Here is a 22,183-nt window from a genome sequence, read left to right on the forward strand (position 1 = left end):
CTCATAATGTGAAGGTAGAAAATACACATTAAGGATGCCTTATAGTAGTTATAGAGGGATACTTAACTCTTTGCACTTTGAATTAGAGAAGCAAGCTCTTGGCAACCTGAAAGATACTGAAACATCCCCACCCCCCACTGAGAGATGGGACTCTCATGGGGGATGGTTACAAAATAAGCTGATTGGCTTTGGGTTGCCTTGCAATGAAATGCATGGTAGAAGCACTGCACTGTCTTCTCCCATAGTATCTCCCTCCTTTTGGGGATCCAAGATCCAGTGCAAAATAGCACTCTTAATTTTGGAGCTCTTTGCTTTCAGCTATGCCTGCTTATTAGACCCTAAAAATGCATGCTATCCTGGCCCTGTTCCTCCAAGGGCTCTACCCTGAAGCCAGTAATCCAATTAAGAAACTGGCAGATGAAAAAAATCATACAAGTGCTGAATCTTCTGTCTGTCTGTATTGCTATAATGTGTTTTGTGTAATGTCTATATAAAGAGCTCTAACTGATTGGCTTAAAGAAAAAAAAGCACTTAAATCAAATATTTTTTAAGGAAAGATAAAAGCTGTAATGTCTTTTAGTTAATGTGACTTTAATCTCTAAGAAACAAAAAGTCTTAAGGATTATTGGTAGAATGCAAGTGTCATCAAAATGCAAATAGTATAAATCATACAAGTCAGATACTAGGTTTGCTAAATGTTGCAAGGTTGTAAACTGCCTGCTTTACAAATAGACAAGGCCTAGGACACATGGAGTTACATGCTGAAAAGAGTCAGACCTTATCTGCACTTCTATCTGGGTCCTAGCCTCCACACCTGATATATAATTAAAATAACTTAGTAACCAGGTTTTTCACCAAAAGTAAAAGTTGCTAAGTTACAGTACGACATTTATTTGAGACCACTAAACAGTTTTATATGCAAGGCATATAAAAACAGTAAAATGTGTTTTTTAGCAAAAGATTATAAGAAAGCACGAAAATGTAAATTTTTCCCAGGGATGAGGAAAAAGGTTATTTTCCTCCATTTTTTTGTCTTGCCACTGAATGCATACAAGAGAGGTCCTAAGACAACTTTTGGTAGCTAGGACTTCTTAGGAAAAATAGAGGAGTCCCCACATACCCTGTTTTGGGGGGCGAAAAAAGCCACTCTTTTCTTTAAGAAACCCCAAGAATTAAAAGCATTTGATAAGATAAAACTAGAGGTTTAAGCAAGTTATAAAAAGATTTTTTAAATTAATCTTGCAAAAAATGTGTAAACATTAACTAAATTCAAAAAAGTATGATATGATCTTTTTATAAATTGAGCATTGAAATAAAAGCACAGCAAGGTTGTCTTAAGATGCCAGGGTCATAAAAGGTTTATAAAGATTTCATCTCATGGTCAAACTGGTTAAGACTAGATGGAACCATCTATAAGGTTTTGTTTAAACAAATTGGGATTAACATTAATAAACTGAATGCAAGGATAAAAACTGGGCTTTCAACAGGATTTTCATGTAACAGTAAAGGTTTTTGCTTTTTGAGTCATCATTTTGGCAAAATAAATAATTTGTGGCAATATGGAATTCTATTTCCTAACATCAAGTGCTTTAAGTCCTCAAACATTTAGCAGGCTTCCCAACATCGAACTTCAAGTTTTAAAATTGTCTTTCCTGATGCCTTGCTTTCTGGATGGTTCAGATGGGCTCTGAACCATCCAGAAAAGAGATAAACAGAATTGTTTGACATGTGTAGTTACATGAGATTACCCAAATGATGTTCATCTGCAATATTCTTTAAGTTATATTTTGGCAAATAATATGAATATATGTTCCAAAATGGTATGGAATTTCTAAAATTCTAATGTCTAAGTATATGCTATTAATTAAGGTTGTCAAGTTATTGTAAACCACAGATAACTAAACTTTATCAGTCAGGTTTTTAACTGTAACTAGGTTGGACATTTTGTCATTTGCAGACAATTCTTGCCTTGCTTTGTTCCTTCTCAAAAGATGGGTTACAATCAAGCTATAAGACTTTAACAGGTGCTCTGAAATGCAGGCTTCTAATAGCTTTGAAGATTGTAACACTGGAATAGAGAAAAAATTTACAGGACTCATGAAGAACTGAAATGTTCACAAGTATCAAGCAAAATAGAAGTTAACGAAATGGACTGAATTCAGAGAGCTAAAGCAACCTTTTTTATTTTTCTTAGAATATTCCTGATCCTTGTTTGTTTTTCAAAGTCAAGGAAATTTATTTTGAACCATTTATGGCCTTTAATAATTGAGTAAGGTATACTCCTGTGAACAAAGCATGTTTGTTTCTCTCTGCCTGTTTCCTCTAGAATTTGGAAACTATCATGAGACTCTTATCACAACATAGTTGTTTGCATCAGTGCAATAGGAATCCATTATCCTTTTGCAAGATGACATAATTAGAAAAACTGGTTATTTTATCAAGGCTTTGACTAGAAGCATATGCTTCCCTTTAAGGAGGTAATCTCAATTTGCAGAGACAATAAAAGTCCCATGGAGAGAACTAGCCTCATACCTACATATAATAGAGTCCCTGTACAGAGTTCCTAACCTATGATCAATAAAGAATGTCACTTTCTAACAGGACCAGGAGCTCCCAGTTTATCTTGGGGCCTTTAGAGGAGAGGATCACCCAATTCACAGGTATCTAAAGATACAAACCCATGGCTAGGCATAGCCTTAAAAGAAGCTAAAATTTCATAGCCTGAAATTCCTTGTGAAACAGAGTTCCATCAAATACAATCCAAAAGGCCTATGCAGAAATAATCATTCTTGCTGCACTTTATGCAAATAATCAGGCCAAGTATAAGACTAAAGTTTATTCTATGAAAAACACAGTCCTATCATAATTTATTTTTACCAAAAATGAGGACTAGAGACAAAAATTATGCTCCATAGCTTATAAATTTGTTATTAAATTCCAGTCTCATTAATTGTTTTTAAGTTTCTTTGCCAACATTTTAGACTAACCCTGCTTATTCCTGTGATTCAAGTGGTGATCTCCTGCAGCTTGGAAGAAACAAAAAGGGATGGGTAATGTAAAAATCTGGGTCAATATTCTAATTCTGGGCAATTATCCTGCAAATTCTGCCAGGTAATGAAAGTAAGCAGGATGCCCATAACGCAGAGGTTCATTTAGGAAGATAAAACCAAGGAACTTTACAGACCCCCCAAAGGGAAATTCTTTATCTTAGCAAGTAAAATTTTAGATGGAAATTATGTACTACACTACATCCATGAGATCAGCTGGAGGCTATAAGATTCAAACTGCTCCTAAGATCAGTGCTTGAGATATTTTGCAGACCTTGTACTTTATGGATCAGCTGGCAACACCCTGATGGATTAACTGACTCATCTGACCTTGTGGCCTCCACCCAGGAACTGACTCCGTAGAAGAGGACAGTTTCAATTCCCATGATTTATCTCCTACCTAACCAATCAGAACTCCTGGTTCACTGGCTTCCCCCAACCCACCAAGTTGTCATTAAAAACTCTGATCTGTTCTGTAAAAGCACATCCAAAAAACAGAAAAACAAACAAAAAAAAACCTCTGATCTGATCCCAAGGGGCACAGTCGCTCACGCCTGTAATCCCACCACTTTGGGAAGCCAAGGTGAGTGGATCACGTGAGGTCAGGAGTTTGAGAGCAGCCTGGCCTACATGGTGAAATGCCATCTCTACTAAAAATACAAAAAATTAGCTGGGTATTAGTGGCAGGTGCCTATAATCCCAGCTACTGGGGAGGCTGAGAAGACAGGAAAATCACTTCAACCCAGGAAGTGGAGGTTGCAGTGAGCCAACATTGCACACTGTACTCCAGCCTGGGCAACAAAAGCAAAACTCCATCTCAAAAAACAAAACTAAAAACCTCTGATCCCTGAATGATTGCTGAAACTAATCCGAGTAATAAAACTCCAGTCTCCCACAATAGCTTGCTCTGCGTGAATTGCTCTTTCTTTATTGCAATTCCCCTGTCTTGATAAATCAGCTCTATTTAGGCAGTGGGTAAGGTGAACCCATTGGGCAGTTACATAACCCTAAGGAGAAAGCCAAGAAATCATGGAAATACCCATGAATGCTCTGATATTGTTATATTCCTGAATTTACCAACATTTGTTGGTAATTCTAAACTTCCTGTTATATGAAATAGTAAACCCCCATGGTTTAAGCTCTTTTGGATATTCTGTACCCTAAGGACAAAAATCAACCCGTCATTCACCTCTAAAGGCAAAAGAAAATTAATTTTTGCCAACATCCTTAGATCTGAAAACACTGCAACATACCAGAAATATGTTTGACTCCTCTTTTATCTTAAAAATTCAAGTATGTTTTACAATTAGGTCCACATAATACATATGCTTGCTTCACAATATTCTTCCCAAAAAGGAGCAGAAAACAAAACAAAATCACTTTAGACAAAATTTGATAAACGATATAGAGAAGCACAGAAAAATGTATATCTTCAATGCATCATCTTTTGATGGCTTTTTATTAATCCATTCCGAAATATAATATTTGGACATTAGTAATTTAAGTGGGATAAAGTTTTAAGTAAATTATTTTTCAAACAATCCAAATTTTTAATGATTATTGTAATCCTTAATGAAAGTCTTCAAGAGTTATAACATCTATCCATAATACATTGCACAAAGCCAGTGGTGGTAGTGAGAAAGAATAAAAGAATCATTTAAAGAAAAACATTTTAAATTTGTAATTGGTTCTTTGGCCTTACCAGTTCTCTATAGACACCTTCATGTTTTCCCTCTAATTTGGTTGACTTTTCTTTCTGTAAAACTTCCCTATTTCGGTTACCAGCAGCACTGGTATTGAGATTACTTCTAGCACCACCGCCACCTCCTCCAAATGTCTTCGTCTTTAGATAAGAGAAAGGTAAAAAAGAGGTATGTAAACATTTAAAAATAGCTCTAAAACCTAAGCTATGACTAAAAACAACTGAAGTAATTAAAAGTTTCTCAATTGTGTTTTACATGAAAAAATAAAATATTAACTCTTTTTTTTTTTAATAGCAAAAATATCTGCTAGTCACAATCTCTTTTATTCACAAAAATCCAGGCCAGGCGACAAAAATAATTACACAATTTGTGAATAAAAGGGAAGTCATGAAAATGAGTGTACAACTATAGAGAAGAAAATAACACAAGCATTATGAAGATTACTTATTAAAATAATTTGAGAGTAAAATACCTGACTACTGTCTTGAGACTTGGGTTCTAAATCCAGCTATCAGGCAATTTATCTTTGGATAACCAGGCAGTATTTACATTTAACTCAAATCAAAATTAAAACCACTTCTTCAATTACCAAAGATTCATTACTGGATTCATTAAATTTTTGGTTTATAGAATCCCAGCAAAAAAAAATATATCTGAAATGCCTTCATAATCATTGCTTGTATAACTAGAAAGAAAGTATTTACTAATGTGATACAAAATTTATTAGACTAGGAAACAAGGCAGCACAGGTAAGCACATAGGCTGTGGAACTAGACAAGGCTGGGACTAATCTTGGCCCAGCCACTATCTTTAGCGTTCAGGCAGGTCACTTAACTTCTACCTTCCATGGAGCCTCAGGCGTTTTATCTTTAAAATGGGGATTAGAAAACCTACCTCACTGGGATATTGGGAGGATTAAATGACAACATCTATATTAATTTATTGTCTCAGTAGCCGGCACATGGCAAACACTCAATAACAGACAGTAATTACTATTTTAGTTAATATACTAGAACAAAATTACCTGAAAATTCTGTTACCTGAGCTGCTCCAAATTAAATATATTTCCAAATTTTACATTCTATAATTCCAAAAGTGCTTTTTCTTTTGGTGCCAGTGAAACAGCCCCATCTTCTGGATGTATTTACTTATCATTTTCTTTCCATTTTATGGATTAAGGAATAGGATTAGTAGCATTTTCAGAGTTACTTTTCACTGCTCTAAAATACTACTCGTTAATGTAAATATCTAGAACCATCACAACCTAAATATTACCCAAACATTACTACTACCTGCCCTTTATGAGTCACACCTTATTGTTCATATTATGTGAATTAGGCATCCATGATAATCATGACTATGAAACTAAAGTGGGCCTTAATGCTGTCTAGCAATCTTACCATGTTTCCCTAGGCCATTCATATTCCTAATCTTCTAAAACACTATTTTATTACATGTTCTCCTCACTTCTCAAACTCTAACACCTTCTCTCACATCACTGTTAACCATGCTTACTCCTAAAAAAAACAAAACTGAACTAATCACATTAAAGAACTCACATAGATTTTGACCACATCAACCCACTCATTGGTACATGCATGGTTACACTTTATCTTAACCCCATATGATTTATCGTACCACCAACCTTATGAATATTAAGAAGAATGAGGATGGAATAAATAATCTTCTATAGCAATTCTAAGCCTTTATGTTATGTAACTTTTAAATTGCCTTTTATAAGGGTAACACTCCCTTCTCCATAATACATTTTCTACATTGTCTTGTTTTTATCCTGTTACTGGTTCACTTGGAACTTGGCTGGTTCCACTTCTGCCATCTAGGCTCTAAGTTCAAGTTGAAGTATTACAGGGTTCATTACTTAGCCTCTTCTGTTCTCTATCAATGCTCATTCCTTTGGTGATCTCGTTTGGTCTCATAATTTTCAATACTATCCAGATGTATACAACTCTCAAATGCATGTGTCTATTTTAAAGCTCACCCTTCAGTCTTATTTTCTATTAAACATTATTACTATCTGCATGTCTAGTAAGTACCTCAATATTCACATATTCAAAATGAGCACCAGATCTTCCTCTCCTCACACCTGGTCCACTCCAGGCTTCATTTCAAGGCAAGAAACTCTAACCTACCAATTTCTCTGGGTAAAACCATTACTTTTTTTTTTTTTTTTTTTTTAGATGGAGCTTCACTCTTGTTGCTCTGGCCACCACACCCAGCTAATTTTGTATTTTTAGTTGAGATGGGGTTTCTCCGTGTTGGTCAGGCTGGTCTCAAACTCCTGACCTCAGGTGATCCACCCACCTCAGCCTCCCAAAGTGCTGGGATTACAAGCGTGAGCCACCACACCTGGCCAGATTCATTCCTGATACCACATCTTCTCTTGTACCCTATATCGAATCTCAGTAACACTAATGGCTCCTTTAAAATTCCAGAATCTGACCACTCTGCACTACCTACACAGCTGCTATATTTGTCCAAGCCATAACCATTTTTTTAAATCCTGGATTACTTCAACAATTCTCTACTTATTGGTTTCCAATTTTCCTTGTCTACAACCAAGTCTGAACACAACAGCTAGAATTAACCTTTTTTTCTGATACCAAATCTCACTCTGTTGCCCAAGCTAGAATACAGTGGGGCAATCTCGGCTCACTACAAACTCCACCTCCTCGGTTCAAGTGATTCTCCTGCCTCAGACTCTCCAGTAGATGGTACTACAGGAACACACCACCATGTCAGTCTAATTTTTTTGTATTTTTAGTAGAGACGGGGTTTCACTATGTTGGCCAGGCTGGTCTTGAACTCCTAACCTCGTGATCCACCCGCCTCGGCCTCCCAAAGTGCTGGGGTTACAGGTGTGAGCCACCATGCTGGGCCTAGAATTACCCTTTTAGAATATAGGTCAGCTGATTTTAATTGCTGTGCTCAAAACATTCCAAAGGCTCCTGTTTCTCCTTGAAGGAAGTACAATGTCTTTACAATAGTTTACAGGGCCCTACATAAGTTAACCTCTATTACCTCTCTTGACTTTATCTTCTACTGCTTGTCCCTTTGCTCTCTCTGCTTCTTCTGCCTTTAATACTCTTGCTCAGATAACCAAGTAGCTAATTCTCTTACCTCCTTCAAGTGTTGACTGAGCTCTCACTATATTGAGGCCTAAACAGACTATTATATTTAAAATTGCAATCTGCTTATTTAGTATGTTTACATTATTTATGATTCAGATCTTCTATGTTACATATCCACTGAGTCCTACAATTATCACTGGATAACCTTGGGCAAGTCCCAAGTTTGTTTGTTAGTTTTGAGCTTCCATCAACTCCCTCATATATAAATTGAGATGTTCTGATGTCTGCTGTTAAAAAAAAAAAAAACTAAGATGCTTTAATTATCAAATATTTATGGGAAAACATAATATCAATTGTGACAACAAAAAGAAGCACCTTATAATAGATTAACTATACTCTAATAAATAGACAGCTATAACCGCATCCAACAAAATCCTAGGTAGAAAAGTTCATTTGAGATAAATGTAAATCAAAAGAACATCTTTCTGTAATCATTTTAAAAATATGTATTTTCAGTATCTTCTGAAACTCCATAATTTTATGTCTTACTGGAACAATAAGTATATTTCATGTAAGTTATGTAAAATGTATTAATTTAAGAAATGGTAAAACTGGATTTTTAAAAATATGCCTTGGATAGAAGAACAAGTGAAGAACTGCAATAGTCATGCTTATTGAGAGCTCTGAGCAAGGGTTATGATCTGTGTCAGGTAGTAGTTGTATTAGTTCTAAATGTTTTATTCTCACATATGAACTAGGTACTATTATTATCTCCGAGTTTCACAGATTAAAAAAAAAGGGGGGGGATATAAAAAGCTGAGTAACTATCCAAAGGTGTCAGCAAGATATGCTTTCAGGCTGTGATTCCAGAGCTTGTGCATCTGGCCCCTCACTAGACTGACAACAGAAAGATACTGCAGGAAGAACAACCAAAATTCAAGAAGACTACTCCTTCCTTCAAAATTAAAGAGGAAAGCAATTGTAAGCTAAGATTCATTACAGATTCTGAATAAAGGAAACAATTTCAATCTCACTGGTTAAGAAATGTCTATGTAGCAACTAATTTATAACCTAAAATTTCTTATCACAGTAATTGATAAGATTGATTTCTCTTAAGAGAAATCAATAACTAGAAAAAACACCTATTACAAATAAGCAAAAAAAATCTAAATAATGAAAAAAGAGCCTTTGGCTATCAAATAACATAAGAAGGAGGGGTTTGTTACTTCAGGATGTTGGTCTGGGCAAAGTTTTTTGGATAAGACCTCAAAAGCACAGGTACAGAAGTAAAAATTGACAAATGAGATGGCATCAAATTAAAAAGCTTCTGCACAGCCAAGAATACAATCAACAGAATGAAGAAACAACCTACAGAATGAAAGAAAATAATAGCAAACTATCCATCTGACAAGTGATCAATATCCAGAATATATAAGGAACATAACAATTCAAAATAACAATAAAATCCAATTTTAAAATGGATAAATGATTTGAATATCATTTTTCCAAAGAAGACCATACAAATGGCCAACAGGTATACGAACACATACATCATTTATCATTGAAATCAGCCCAGTAGTCCCATAGACACATTTTTTTGTGTAAACAGAAACTGACCCTTCTGATCTTGAAGTTTGAAACTTCCATTTGATTTATCTTTATCTGAGTCCCTTCTTCAGGAAATGACACTCAGGCCTTTCAAAAAAGTATCAAAGAACTAAAATTCACCAGATCACCACATCCAAACAATGAGATGCCACATCCCTCATTTATCGTAATTGCTTCCTTACCCCTCCTTAGTTCCTATTTTCCTGCATATAGTCAGATTTCCTCCCTGATATATAAATCCCTAATTTTAGCCCAACAGGGTGATGAATTTGAGACTGATCATCCATCTTTTCAGCTGCAGCACCCAATTAAAGCCTTCTTTCCTAGCAACACTGATATTTCAGTGATTGGCTTTCTGTGCAGTGAGCAGCAGGATCTAGACTGAACCCTGGGTGTCTCATAACATCATCAAGGAGATGCAAATCAAAACAAAATGAGATATTATCTCAACCCAGTTAAAACTGCTATAATCAAAAAGACAAAAATAAAAAAATAACAAATACCAGTGAGGATGTAAAGAGAGGTGAACTCTATGTACTGCTGGTGGGAATGTAAATTAGTGAGGCCATTACAGAAAGCAATATGGAGGTTGCTCAACAAACCTAAAAATAAAACCTGCATATGACTGAGCAATCCATTACTGGGTATTTACCCAAAGGAACAGAAATCAGTAGGTCAAAGAGATATCTCCTATATTTACTATAGCACTATTCACAATAGCCAAGTTATGAAATCAACCTGACTGCCTACCATCAGAGGAAGGAATAAGAAAATATAGTATACAGGGATTGGCTCTAGGACTCCCATCACTCTCACATTCCCAGCAGATAACAAAAAACATGGTCGCTCAAGTCCCTTACATAAAATGATATAGTATTTGCATATAACCTATGCATATCCTCTTGTATACCTATTTTTTAATTTTTATTTTTTGAGGCTGTGTTTCGCTATTGTTGCCCAGGCTGGAATGCAATGGTGCAATCTCAGCTCACTGAAACCTCCACCTTCTGCGTTCAAGTGATTCTCCTGCCGCCACCTCTTGAGTAGCTCAGATAACAGGCATGCCCCACAATGCATGGCTAATTTTGTAGTTTTAGCAGAGATGGGGTTTTGCCATGTTGGTCAGGCTTGTCTCGAACTCCTCACCTCAGGTGATCCACCCGCCTCAGCCTCCCAAAGTGCTGGGATTACAGACATGAGCCTCCACGCCTGGCCATTCTCTAGATTACTTATAATACCTTATATAGTGTAAATGTTATATAAATAGTTGTTACACTATATCATTAGGAAACAATCACAAGAGAAATTTGTATACATTCAGTACAGACACAACCATCCTTTTTCCCCCCAACAAATATTTTTGAGCCACTGTTGGTTGAATCCACAGTTAGGAAGAGTTGAATCCACAGATATGGAGAGCTGACTGTCTACACATAATGAATACTATTCATATACAATAGAAAGAAATTCTCAGCAACATTTTTATTCATTTCTCAGAAGTTGCCATTCTCAGCAACATTTTTATTTATCTCTCAGAAGTTGCTATTTCTCATAAGTTGCTATTAATAAGGGGAAAGTGGCAACTAGCCCAACTACTAATAGGAAACTCTCTGCCAGAATAAAAAGTGTGCCCAGTTGCTACATTCTTTCAAAAAAAAGAAGGAGAAAAGAAGGGTAATTTTCCAGCAAGAGTAACTTGCTGGTACTACCTTAGAGATCTGGAAAAAGAACACATGAGTAAAGCATAAAAGATTCCATAAAGTGGCAGAGCATTCCTACTTATGGAATTTGTTAGAAGAACAAGGTTAAGCATTTGTTGAATTAGGTAGCTCATGTGAAAAGACAATAACGATCATGGGTAATCTAGACAGAACATAACGTTAAGAAATAAGAAATGTGTAATGATTTGATTTCTTACTTCTTTGCTCTTTGCAACTTCAGCAATAGCAGCAGTCCTTTGCTTTTCAAATTCATCATTATCATTTGTGGGTTTGACAGGCATTGTAACTTGCAATGTTTTTCTTCGATCAAGTTCTCTGCTATCTACTTGGACATGAGATACACACTTCTGGTAAAACAAGTAAGAATAAGTCAACTTAGTAGTTCCGAAAGAGATTCAAGTTTTCATTAGAAAGTAAAACTTCTTCAAAAGAAAGTATCTTGTATCTTTTACAATAGCTAACAGCCTACACAAATAAAATTCTATCCCATATATTTAAAAGTAGAAAACTGGAAAAATAACTTTTAAACAAACATAACTAGCAAATAAAATTAAAAGCTATATAAATTTGTGGCCATCTAAGCCAGGCACATATTTAAAACATATACTGGATCAAGAGAGCTAACTTTCATTTTAGGGTAATTACTTAAATAATTTTATATTTCAAACAATCTTGACTAATGCACAATAAGATCTAAATCTTGTTTTGTCATGAAGAGCTTATTTCCATATTATGCCACAATATCCATATGTGGATTGGTTATTACAATTATATTACAATATAAAAAGACATCTCTGCACTCATAAACCACTCTAAAAACATACTCTTGTCCAAAATCAGGCTTCAAAGCTTTCATATGTTTTATCATAAAGTAAAATAAAGGCATCACTGCCTAAAAATAAGCCCTCAATTTTGATCTCCATTCCAATTTTACCAGTAAAAATTCTGTAAAATGAACTTTTTCTCAACTAGTTTTAAAAAAATGAAAAGGAGGAAGATCTCAAAGAAATGTGTTACACAAATACAGAAAAATTTCAGTAATAAAAATATATCATATTGACACCAACAAACACTCAGCATTACCTATCTTAAACCCATGTACAAGGCTGCAAGATGCTGCATAAGAATTTTTTCAGAATAAACTTTATAAACAAATAATGTTATTAAAATTATACCTTTTATTATATCCACTAACCCCCTAAAAGCTATAAAACCCTTAAAAGTCTTAAGAATAATTAGATCATAAATCTTTCTGGAAGAGAAATATTATCACCAAAATGTTTAAGAGTAAATTTTTACAAATATATCATTATTATTTTCAAATATAAGTTATTAGAATGTTTGCACTGCTTTCCTTATGGGGATTTTTATTACACTGGGAGAATATCAATCATCAACATGGATCACACCATAGGACTTCATACTTCCTTTTATCTTGGCTATCTCTTCTTCCAAACTCAGTAAAAGAAAAAATATTATTTTTAAAATGCTTCAAAATAGGTTTGATGCAAAAATGATTTACTTAAGTGAGAGTAGATCTTACAAAAGGCTTTTGAAGATCATACTAAATACCAAAATTTAGACACACAGACACACACACACACACAACCTTGTTATGTATGTGCAGATCTGTTGCCTACCTGTTATCTCTACAACTCACTGCTACTCTTAGCCAGCTCAGCACTCTTGAAAAAAATTAAAGAGCAAATGCAAGGCAGATTACCAATAGCTAAATTTTGATGGCATCATCAGAAGAGCAAGTTGCCACAAGAATTATTCTTAGAATTGTCAGGGATAAAGCAAGAACAGGTTGGAAAAGATTGTTGAGAATCAATTTAATGCTGAAGACAACTGAAGTCACAAGATACTGGTCAGAAGGGGAGCTGCCTCAAAGTAGCATTTCATCTGATCACCCTGTGTGGCTTCATTTCTCTCCCCCTCTTATGTTTTTAATGAACAAATGAGAAATTATGACATATTTCTGTTTTCTTACTTTTGAACTTCTCTAAAAAAAAAACCCTTCCTCCATCCCATTTTAATTGATTATAAGTTACTTTTCAGATATGACTCTTAATTGCTTCAATCTTTGGGTTAACAGCTCTTGCAAACATCAACAATATAATTACAGTGAAGTAAAAAAAAAAAAAAAAAAATTATTAAATTCCTTGAACTTCAGATTTCCAAATAACTCCATAACCTCTTAATAAATAGTTAAGCACATAATGAAACACAGCTTGAATACTAATGAAAAACACCTTTTCCTAATTTAAATTCAACTCCCAACACCAAAGTCATTACCTGTCCAAAAGGCACAAAAGGAGGTGGTCCACCTTCAGTTCCAATATTGCTTCTATTGTGTTTTGATAAGCTCTGTGGAAAAAGTCCAGTTACAAAAGAGCTGCTATACATAAAAACTATATTTCCAACATTTATAATGTAATAGGAATCTATCCATTGAGTAGATTCTTATAAGAAATAGGAAGAAAAAGGCCTTCCATAAAGTATTTCAAACCACACAAAATATATTATTTTTAACTTCAATAATCAGGCAAAGACTCTCTCCTCACCTTCCCTTACTAAAACACATATTCATACATAACTTTCAGAAATATTTATCAGGCCATTCCCCTAAGAAGAAAACAGTCCTCTTAAACAAGAAGCAAATTCAAAAATAACAAACTTTGGTAATAAGAATTCCATGTCAAAGCATAAAGCTATAAGAGACAATATTACGTAGAAATTATCTTTAAAAATAAAATTTTTAGACACAAAATTTATTAGTTAACAACATAAAGGTGATTTCTAATCAAACAGAACAGATTGTTACAGTATATAATATGGAGGTTCTTTCAATTATACTAAAATTTCCTTAATGTTTTATGTTTTTCAAAATAATTTATATTTTGAAAAAGTATTCACCCAATTTTTAATTAATAAAAATAAGCTTCCAGATCCAACTAATTTGAGTTTTCTTTTTTCTTGAAATCTCATAAAAATAGAGAGATAACAATGTATTATGAAAATGGAAAGAAAATCTCCTAGCAAAAGCAATTTCTCACATGATAAAGTCTTTCCAAAAATTCCATAAGGAGTCTTCAGGACTCTCTTCAGTTATGTATTCCTCCGACATATTTTGGGTTTTAGGTATTAATATACACATAGATGTCTTACTAGTTATTATTTAATACATTTCAACTTTAAACTTTTTGTGCATTTCAGTCATTACAGAAACCATTATGATTTAAATATGATGTAAAATACAAGGTGACAACATTGGAAAAAAAAAACCAACATGTGTACTTTCAAGTCTATTCCAGAGTTCCTGAATCATGTAAACACTGTATATTTTATGTATATTTTATAAAGACAATTAAGACTAATGACAACTGCAACATTCAGTTTATTGAACAAATAATTTAACTGTATATAAATGCTACATTTCTTTAAAACCTATCTTTAAGATGTTAACCTAATTTTTTAAAACAACAAATGCATAAAATTGTCGAGACCCTTTCCTTAATTTAAATATTAAACAGACTATTCAAACAGTTATAAATCATTTCAAACTATACTATCATTTCCTTTAAAAGTTCACAAATTGCAAATAATACCATATCTCAATAACATTATATAATTAAAAATGCATTACAGGACCTCATAAAGGTACATGAGCAATCCTTAATCTGTCTTTATAAACAACTAACAATCTTGACAATGTGTAAGAAACAACATTTTTTGTTTTTAAGACATAGGATAACAGATAATGGAAGACTATTATCCCTGAGAGAAAGAAAAAAAAAAAAAAAAGGTGAGCTTGGGCTTTCTATTTGGAGCCATGATGCAGACAGAGATCACAGAGAGCTGAGTTGAGAATGTCAGTCTCACAGTTCAAGCAGGCTAATGCAACTGGAAGTAGTGGGGCTGTTTCAGAAAGAAGAACCTGCATAGAAAGGAAGCTCCAGAAACTTTCACAGTTGTTCCCTTGAGTCACTGCTAAGAACAGGCTGAGCCAAAAACAACTAAAGGCTGTTAAGCCAAACAAGTACCAGAACTCATAAAGAGTATACAGACAATCCAGCCAGACTGGACTATGCAGACTAAAAACTCTTTGGACATTCATTCAAGACAAGGAATAGAAATCCAGAGGGTTGGAACAAAGGCTACTCTAGATATTCCTTTCAAAGCTTCAATACATGTCTTGAACGGGCCAAACTGATCAAAAGTAAATTAACTATTGACCAAAGCTAAGTCCTATACTCATTAAAGGAAAATAACAAAATCCAGGCTCTCAACAACTACCAACATCACAACGTCCAGCATCTAAGCAGAAACTACAAGGCAAGCAGAAACTACAAGGCATGTCAAGAAAGAAAAATGTGACCATAGCCATCAAAAAATTCAGTGAACAGAAACACGGCCATAGATGACAAAGATGGCGAACTAGCAAATAGGTTGTTAAACAGCTAATATATCTATACTGAAGTATTTAAAAGAAAAAATAAATTCAACTAGAAAAGAAAAATACAAAAAAAAAAAAAAAACAAATGAAGCTTCCATAAAAGAAAAAACCATCAACAATGAAAATCTTATTGGATGGGCTTTAGAGTAAATTAGATAAGACAGAAGAAAAGCATCAGTAATAAAGAATTTAAAGATATAGTAATAAAATCTAACAAAATGAGGCCAAAGGAAAAAGCCAAGGGAAAAAAATGAATAGATCTTCAGTGACTTATGGGAAAATTATCAGCAGTTTAATGTATGTGTAATTGAAGGTATATTAAAAAAGAAAAAAAAAGGAGTAGAAAGAAGGAAGAAAAAAATATACTGGCCAAATCACATTTTCTAAATGTGATAAAAATAGTAAACTCATAGATCCAAAAAGTTCAGTGAATACCAAACAGGATAAAACACACATCAACCATGTCAGGTACGTCATAATTAAACAATCAAATTGTTGAAATCAATAATAAAGAAAGCACTCCTCCAAGAGTCCCTGCCTGGTCATGCCTGCAAGCAGTGTAGCCACCACTGTCCCACCAGAGCACTTTTGCTGACATCCTCCTGCCAGAATTGTTTGCCTGTGACCTCACGGCCACTCCTTTAGAAAACTTCCCACCTGCAGAGCCCCTGTCCCCCATCAGAATGTCCCCCCTCCTGTGGTGCCCCTTGCCAGAGCTGCCCACCCAAGGCAAGCCAACTACCAATGCCAGAGTGCTTCCCACCTGTGGTGTTCCTGCTGCCACCACCAGAGAGCCCTGGCTGAAGCATCCCCTTCCCATATGGCCCGGTGCCTGCAGTGCCCCTTTGCTGGAGCACTTACCACTCAAAGTACCCCAGCTGTCACCACAGGAGCATTTCCTGCATGTAGCCCCCTCACTTGCAGCACTCCCCATTATCCTGGCTAGAATACCGCCGCCTGTGGGGCTCTCCTCAATACAGCACTCCCACTTGCACACCACACACCCATGGCATTCCCCAGTGTGAGGACCCCCAACCTGAGGTACAAAGTAATTTAGAAAATGAACAAAACCTCTAAGAAATATGGGGTTATATAAAGAGACCAAATCTATAACTCTTTCACATTCCAGAAAGAGAACAAGCAACTTGTTCTCCCTTTATCTATAGTCCATAGAAATTTTCCAAATCTCACTAGACAGGTCAACATGAAAATTGAAGAAATTCAAAGAACCTCTGTGACATATTATACAAGATGACTATCCCGAAGACGCATAGTCATCAGATTCTCCAAGGTCAATGCAAAAGAAAAAAATCATAAAGGTAGCTAGAGAAAAGGGCATTTACAAAAAGAATCCCATCCAGCTACCAGCACACCTTTCAGCTTAAACCTTACAAGCCAGCAGACAGTAGGGCCTATTTTCAATATCCTTAAAGAAAAGAAATTCCCACCAAGAATTTCATATCCTATAAAACTAAACGTCATAACAGGGGGGAAATGAAGTCCTTTTCAGACATGCAAAATACTAAGGGGATTTATTACCACTAGACCTGCTTACAAGAGCTCCTAAACAGAGTGCTAAATATGGAAATGAAGAAATGATACCTGTCATCACAAAGCACAGTTAAAGACATATTTCATTGTCACTATAAACTAACAATGCAATCAAGTCTACATAACAACCAACTAAAAATATGAAGCCAAAATCAAACCCGAACATGTCAATATTGACCCTGAATGTAAATGGGTTAAATGACAGACTTAAAAGGAACAGAGTGGCAAGTTGGATAAAGAAGCAAGTCAACTGTTTGCTGTCTTTGATGTTTCTCCATCCCTTTACTTTGAGCCTCTGGGTGTTGCTACCATCCCACAAGTAACAACACCAGAGAATCAAAGTAAAGGGATGGAGAAACATCTTTCAGGTGAACAGAAAACAAAAAAGAGCAGGATCGCTATTCTGTCAACTGAAACAGACTTTAAACCAACAACAATTAAGAAGGACAAGGAAAGGCATGACATAACAATAAAGAATTCAACTCAACAAGAAGACTTAGCTCTCCTAAATATGTACATGTCCAACATTCAAGCACCCAGAATCATCAAATAAGTTCTTCTTGATCTATGTAAAGACTTAGACAAACACAGTAATAGTGAGATACTTCAACATCCCACAGAAAGCATTAGACAAATCATCAAGGCAGAAACATAGCACAAAAATTCTGAACTGAAACTCAACACCTAATCAATTAGACTTAATAAACATCTGCAGAATCCTCTGCCCAACAACCACAGAATATACATTCTTCTCGTCTGCAGCAGAACACAGTCTAAGATCGACAACATGCTTGGCCATAGAGCAAGTCTCAATTAATTCAAAAACATTAAAAATTATACCAAGCACGCAGTTGGACCACAGTGCAGTAAAAGCAGAAATCAATAGCAAGACTTCTCAAAATCACACAATTAGGCAGAAATTTTAAAACTACTGAATAACCTCTGGATGAACAATGAAATCACAGAAGAAATAAATAAATAATTTGAAATTAATGCAGAGAGAGACATAATGTAAATCTTTGAGATGCTGCTAAAGCAGTAGTAAGACCTACATTAAGAAGTTACAAAGTTCTCAAATTGGCTGGACGTGGTGGCTCATACCTGTAATCCCAACTCTTTGAGAGAACAAGGCGGATAGATCACTTGAGGTCAGGAGTTTAAGATCAGCCTGGCCAACATGGTGACACCCTGTCTCTATTAAAAATACAAAAAAAGTCAGCTAGGCATGGTGGTGCATGCCTGTAGTCCCAGCTACTCGGAAGGCTGAGGTAGAAGAATTGCTTGAACCCCAGAGACAGGTTGCAGTGAGCCAAGATCACACCACTGCACTCTGGCCTGGATAACACTGCACCTAAAAGAACAAGAACAAAAAGAACGAACTAACCCTGAAGGTAGCAGAAGAAAAATAACTCAAATCAGAGAACTAAATGAAATTGAGATGCCAAAACCCAAACAAAAGCTCAATGGAACCAAAAGATAGTTCTTTGAAAGAAGAAACAAGATTGATAGACTGTGAACCAGGTACAATAGCTCACATCTGCAATCCCGGCACTTTGGGAGGACAAAGTAGGCAGATCACTTGAGGTCAGCAGTTTGAGACAAGCCTGGCCAACATGGTGAAATTCCATCTCTACTAAAAATGCAAAAATTAGCCACATGTGGTAGCATAGGCTTACAGTCCCAGCTACTTGGGAGGTTGAGGCACAAGAATCTCTTGAACTCCAGAAGTGAAGGCGGCTGTGAGCTGAGATTGCATTAGTGCCCTACTCCAGCCTGGGAGACACAGCGAGACTCTGTCTCAAGAAAAAAAAAACAAAACAAAAACAGATTAACAGACTGCTAGTTAGATTAACAAAAAAGAGAGAAGATCCAAATTGGCACAATCAGAAATCACAAAGATGGCATTACAACCAATCCCACAGAAATACAGAAGATCCTCAGAAACGACTATGAACATTTCTATGCACACAAATGAGAAAATCTAGAGGAAATGAATAAATTACTAAAAGCAATCTCCAAAGACTGAACCAGGAAGAGAGTGAAAACCTGGCCAGCCCAATAACAAGTTCTGAAACTGAATCATTAATAAAAAACCTCCTAACCAAAAAAATCCTTGATCAGATATATTCACAGCCAAATTCTATAAGACAAACAAACAAGAACTGATATCGATCCTACTGAAACTGTTCCATAAATATCAAGGAGGAGGAAATTTTCCCTATTTCTTTAACAAAGCCAGCATCACCTTGATGTCAAAATCTGGCATAGCTGCAACAAAAAAAAAACTTCAGGACAATATTCCCGATGTACGTAGATGGGGAAATCTTCAATAAAAATACTAGCAAATGAATGCAGCAGCACATCAAAACAACTGCTCTTTATCCATGGGATGCAATGTTGGTTCAACATATGCAAATCAATACATGTGATTCACCATATAAACAAAATTAACAATAAAAACCACATAATCATCTCAACAGATGCAGAAAAGGCCTTAAATAAAATTCAACATTCCTTCAAGTTAAAAACTTTCAACAAACTAGGTGTCTAAGGAACATATCTAAAAATACTAAGTGTCACTGGGCTGGGCACAGTGAATCAGTCCTATAATCCCAGCACTTCAAGAAGCCAAACAAGGAGGATTGCTTGAGGCTAGGAGTTTGAGACCAGCTTGGGCAACAAAGAAATACCTCATCTCTACTAAAAATTTAAAAATTAGCCAGACTTGGTGGTGTGTACCTGTAATGTCAGCTACTCAGGAAGCTGAGGCGGGACGATCCCTTGAACCCAGGAGTTCAAGGTTGCAGTGGACTGTTTGTGCCATTGTACTCCAGCCTGGATGACAGAGCAAGATTCTTTCTCAAAATAATAATAATAATAATAATAAGAGCTATCTAAGACAAACCTATAGCCAGCATCATACTCAACAGGTAGAAGCTGAAGCATTCTCCTTCATAATTGGAATAAGACAAAGATGACCACTCTCACTACTCCTATTCAATATAGTGCTAGAAGTCTTTGTCAGAGGAATTATGCAAGAGAAAGAAATAAAAGACATTCAAATAAAAAAGAAGTCAAACTATCTATCTTTGCTGATGATATGATTCTATATATAGAAAACCCCACAGACTCGACCAGAAGGCTTCTAGAACCAATAAACAAATTCAGTAAAGTTTCAGCATACAAAATCAATGTATAAAAATCAGTTGCATTTCTATATGCCAAGAGAATCCAGAGTCAAATCAAGAATGCAACCTCATTTACAATGGCCACAAAAAGAATAAAATACCTAAGAAAACAGTTCAACAAGGAGGCAAAAGATCTCTACAATGAGTGTTACAGAACACCGCTCAAAGAAATCAGAGACAACACAAATAGAAACATTCCATGCCCACAAACAGCAAGAATCAACATCATTAAAATAGGCACACTATCCAAAGCTATTTAGAGATTCAAAACTATTCCTATCAAACTATCAATGTTATTCTTCACAGAATTAGGGAAAAAAAAACTCTTCTAAAATTCATATGGAGCCAAAAATGAGCCCATGTCACCAATACAGTCCTAAACAAAAAGAAGAAAGCTGCCCAAATTCAAACTATACTACAAGGCTACGATAACCAAAACAGAATGGTACTGGTTCAAAAACAGACACACATAACACTCAGTACTGGGTAAAAAACAGACACACAGACAAATGGAACAGGATAAAGAACCTAGAAATAAAGTGACACAACTACAAACACCTGATCTTTGACACAGTTGACAGTAACAAACAATGAGGAAAGGACTTCCTATTCAATAAATGATGCTGGGATAACTGGCTAGCCAATACGCAGAAGATTGAACTGGACCCCTTCCAGTCATCATACACAAAAATTAACTTAAGAAGAATTAAAGACTTAAATTAATCAATGTAACACCTAACACAATAAAACCCTAGAATAAAACCTAGGAAATACCCTCCTTGACACTGGCCTTGGCAAAGAATGTATGACCAAGCCCTTAAGAGCAACTGTAATAAAAAACAAAAATAATAAATGGGACCCAATTAAACTAAAGAGCTTCTGCACAGCAACAGAAACTATAAACAGGGTACACAGACAACCTACAGAACGGGAAAAAATATTTGTGAACTCTACATCTAACAAAGTTCTAGTATCCAGAATCTATAAGAAATTTATACAAATCAGCAAGCAAAAAATGAAGAACCTCATTAAAGAATAAGCAAAGTATATGGACATTTCTCAAAAGAAGACATACAACTGGCTATCAAATACATGAAAAAAAGCTCGTCACTAATTATTTAAAAAATGCCAAATCAAAACCACAATGTGACACCATCACATAACAGTCAAAATTGCTATTATTAAAAAGTCAAAAAACAACCAATGCTGGCAAGGTTGCAGAGAAAATAAAACACATATACACCATTGGTAGAAATGTAAACTAGTCCAGCCACTGTGGAAAACAGTTTGGAGATTCCTCAAAGAACTAAGAGTTAAACTACTATCTGACCCAGCAATTCTATTACTGGACATATATCCAAAGGAAAATAAATCATTCTACCAAAAAGATATATGCACTCATTTGTTAATTGCAGCACTATCCAAAGACATGGAATCAACAAAGAGGTCCACCAATACATAATGGGATGAAGAAAATGTGGTACATATACGTAATGGAATACTACAGCACCATAAAGAAGAATGAAATAATATCCTTTTCAGCAAGATGGAAGCATCTGGAGACCATTATTCTCAGCGAACTAGCACAGGAAGAGAAAACCAAATACCACATGTTCTCACTTATAAGTGGGAGCTAAACACTGAGTATGACTGGACACAAAGATGGGAACAAGAGACATTGGGGACTGCTTGAGGGGAAAGGGTGGGAAGAGGAAATTAGTTGCAAGGCTACCTATAGGGTACTATATTCACTACTTGGGTAATGGGATCTTTCATACACCAAGCTTCAGTGACACATAATTACCCATGTAAGAAGC

The 22,183-nt window shown here is 35.4% G+C and overlaps 1 protein-coding gene across 11 annotated transcripts in view; it reads right to left on the bottom strand.

Annotated features, from left to right (window-relative positions):
- TDRD3 (tudor domain containing 3) overlaps window positions 1-22,183 on the bottom strand; it is a 328,644-nt gene that overhangs the window by 77,382 nt on the left and 229,079 nt on the right. For all 11 annotated transcript variants that reach the window (XR_013526711.1, XR_013526719.1, XR_013526714.1 and 8 more), the window contains 3 exons: window positions 13,467-13,538; window positions 11,366-11,515; window positions 4,750-4,890 (listed from right to left, as the gene is read on the bottom strand). Coding sequence is in view for 8 of the 11 variants with exons in the window: in XM_078349825.1 (XP_078205951.1) it covers window positions 4,750-4,890; window positions 11,366-11,515; window positions 13,467-13,538 (363 nt within the window). In the remaining 3 variants the exon portion in view is untranslated. The remainder of the gene's footprint in view (window positions 1-4,749; window positions 4,891-11,365; window positions 11,516-13,466; window positions 13,539-22,183) is intronic.

The sequence above is a fragment of the Callithrix jacchus genome, chromosome 1 (assembly GCF_049354715.1).
Source record: "Callithrix jacchus isolate 240 chromosome 1, calJac240_pri, whole genome shotgun sequence".
Taxonomy (NCBI): domain Eukaryota; kingdom Metazoa; phylum Chordata; class Mammalia; order Primates; family Cebidae; genus Callithrix; species Callithrix jacchus.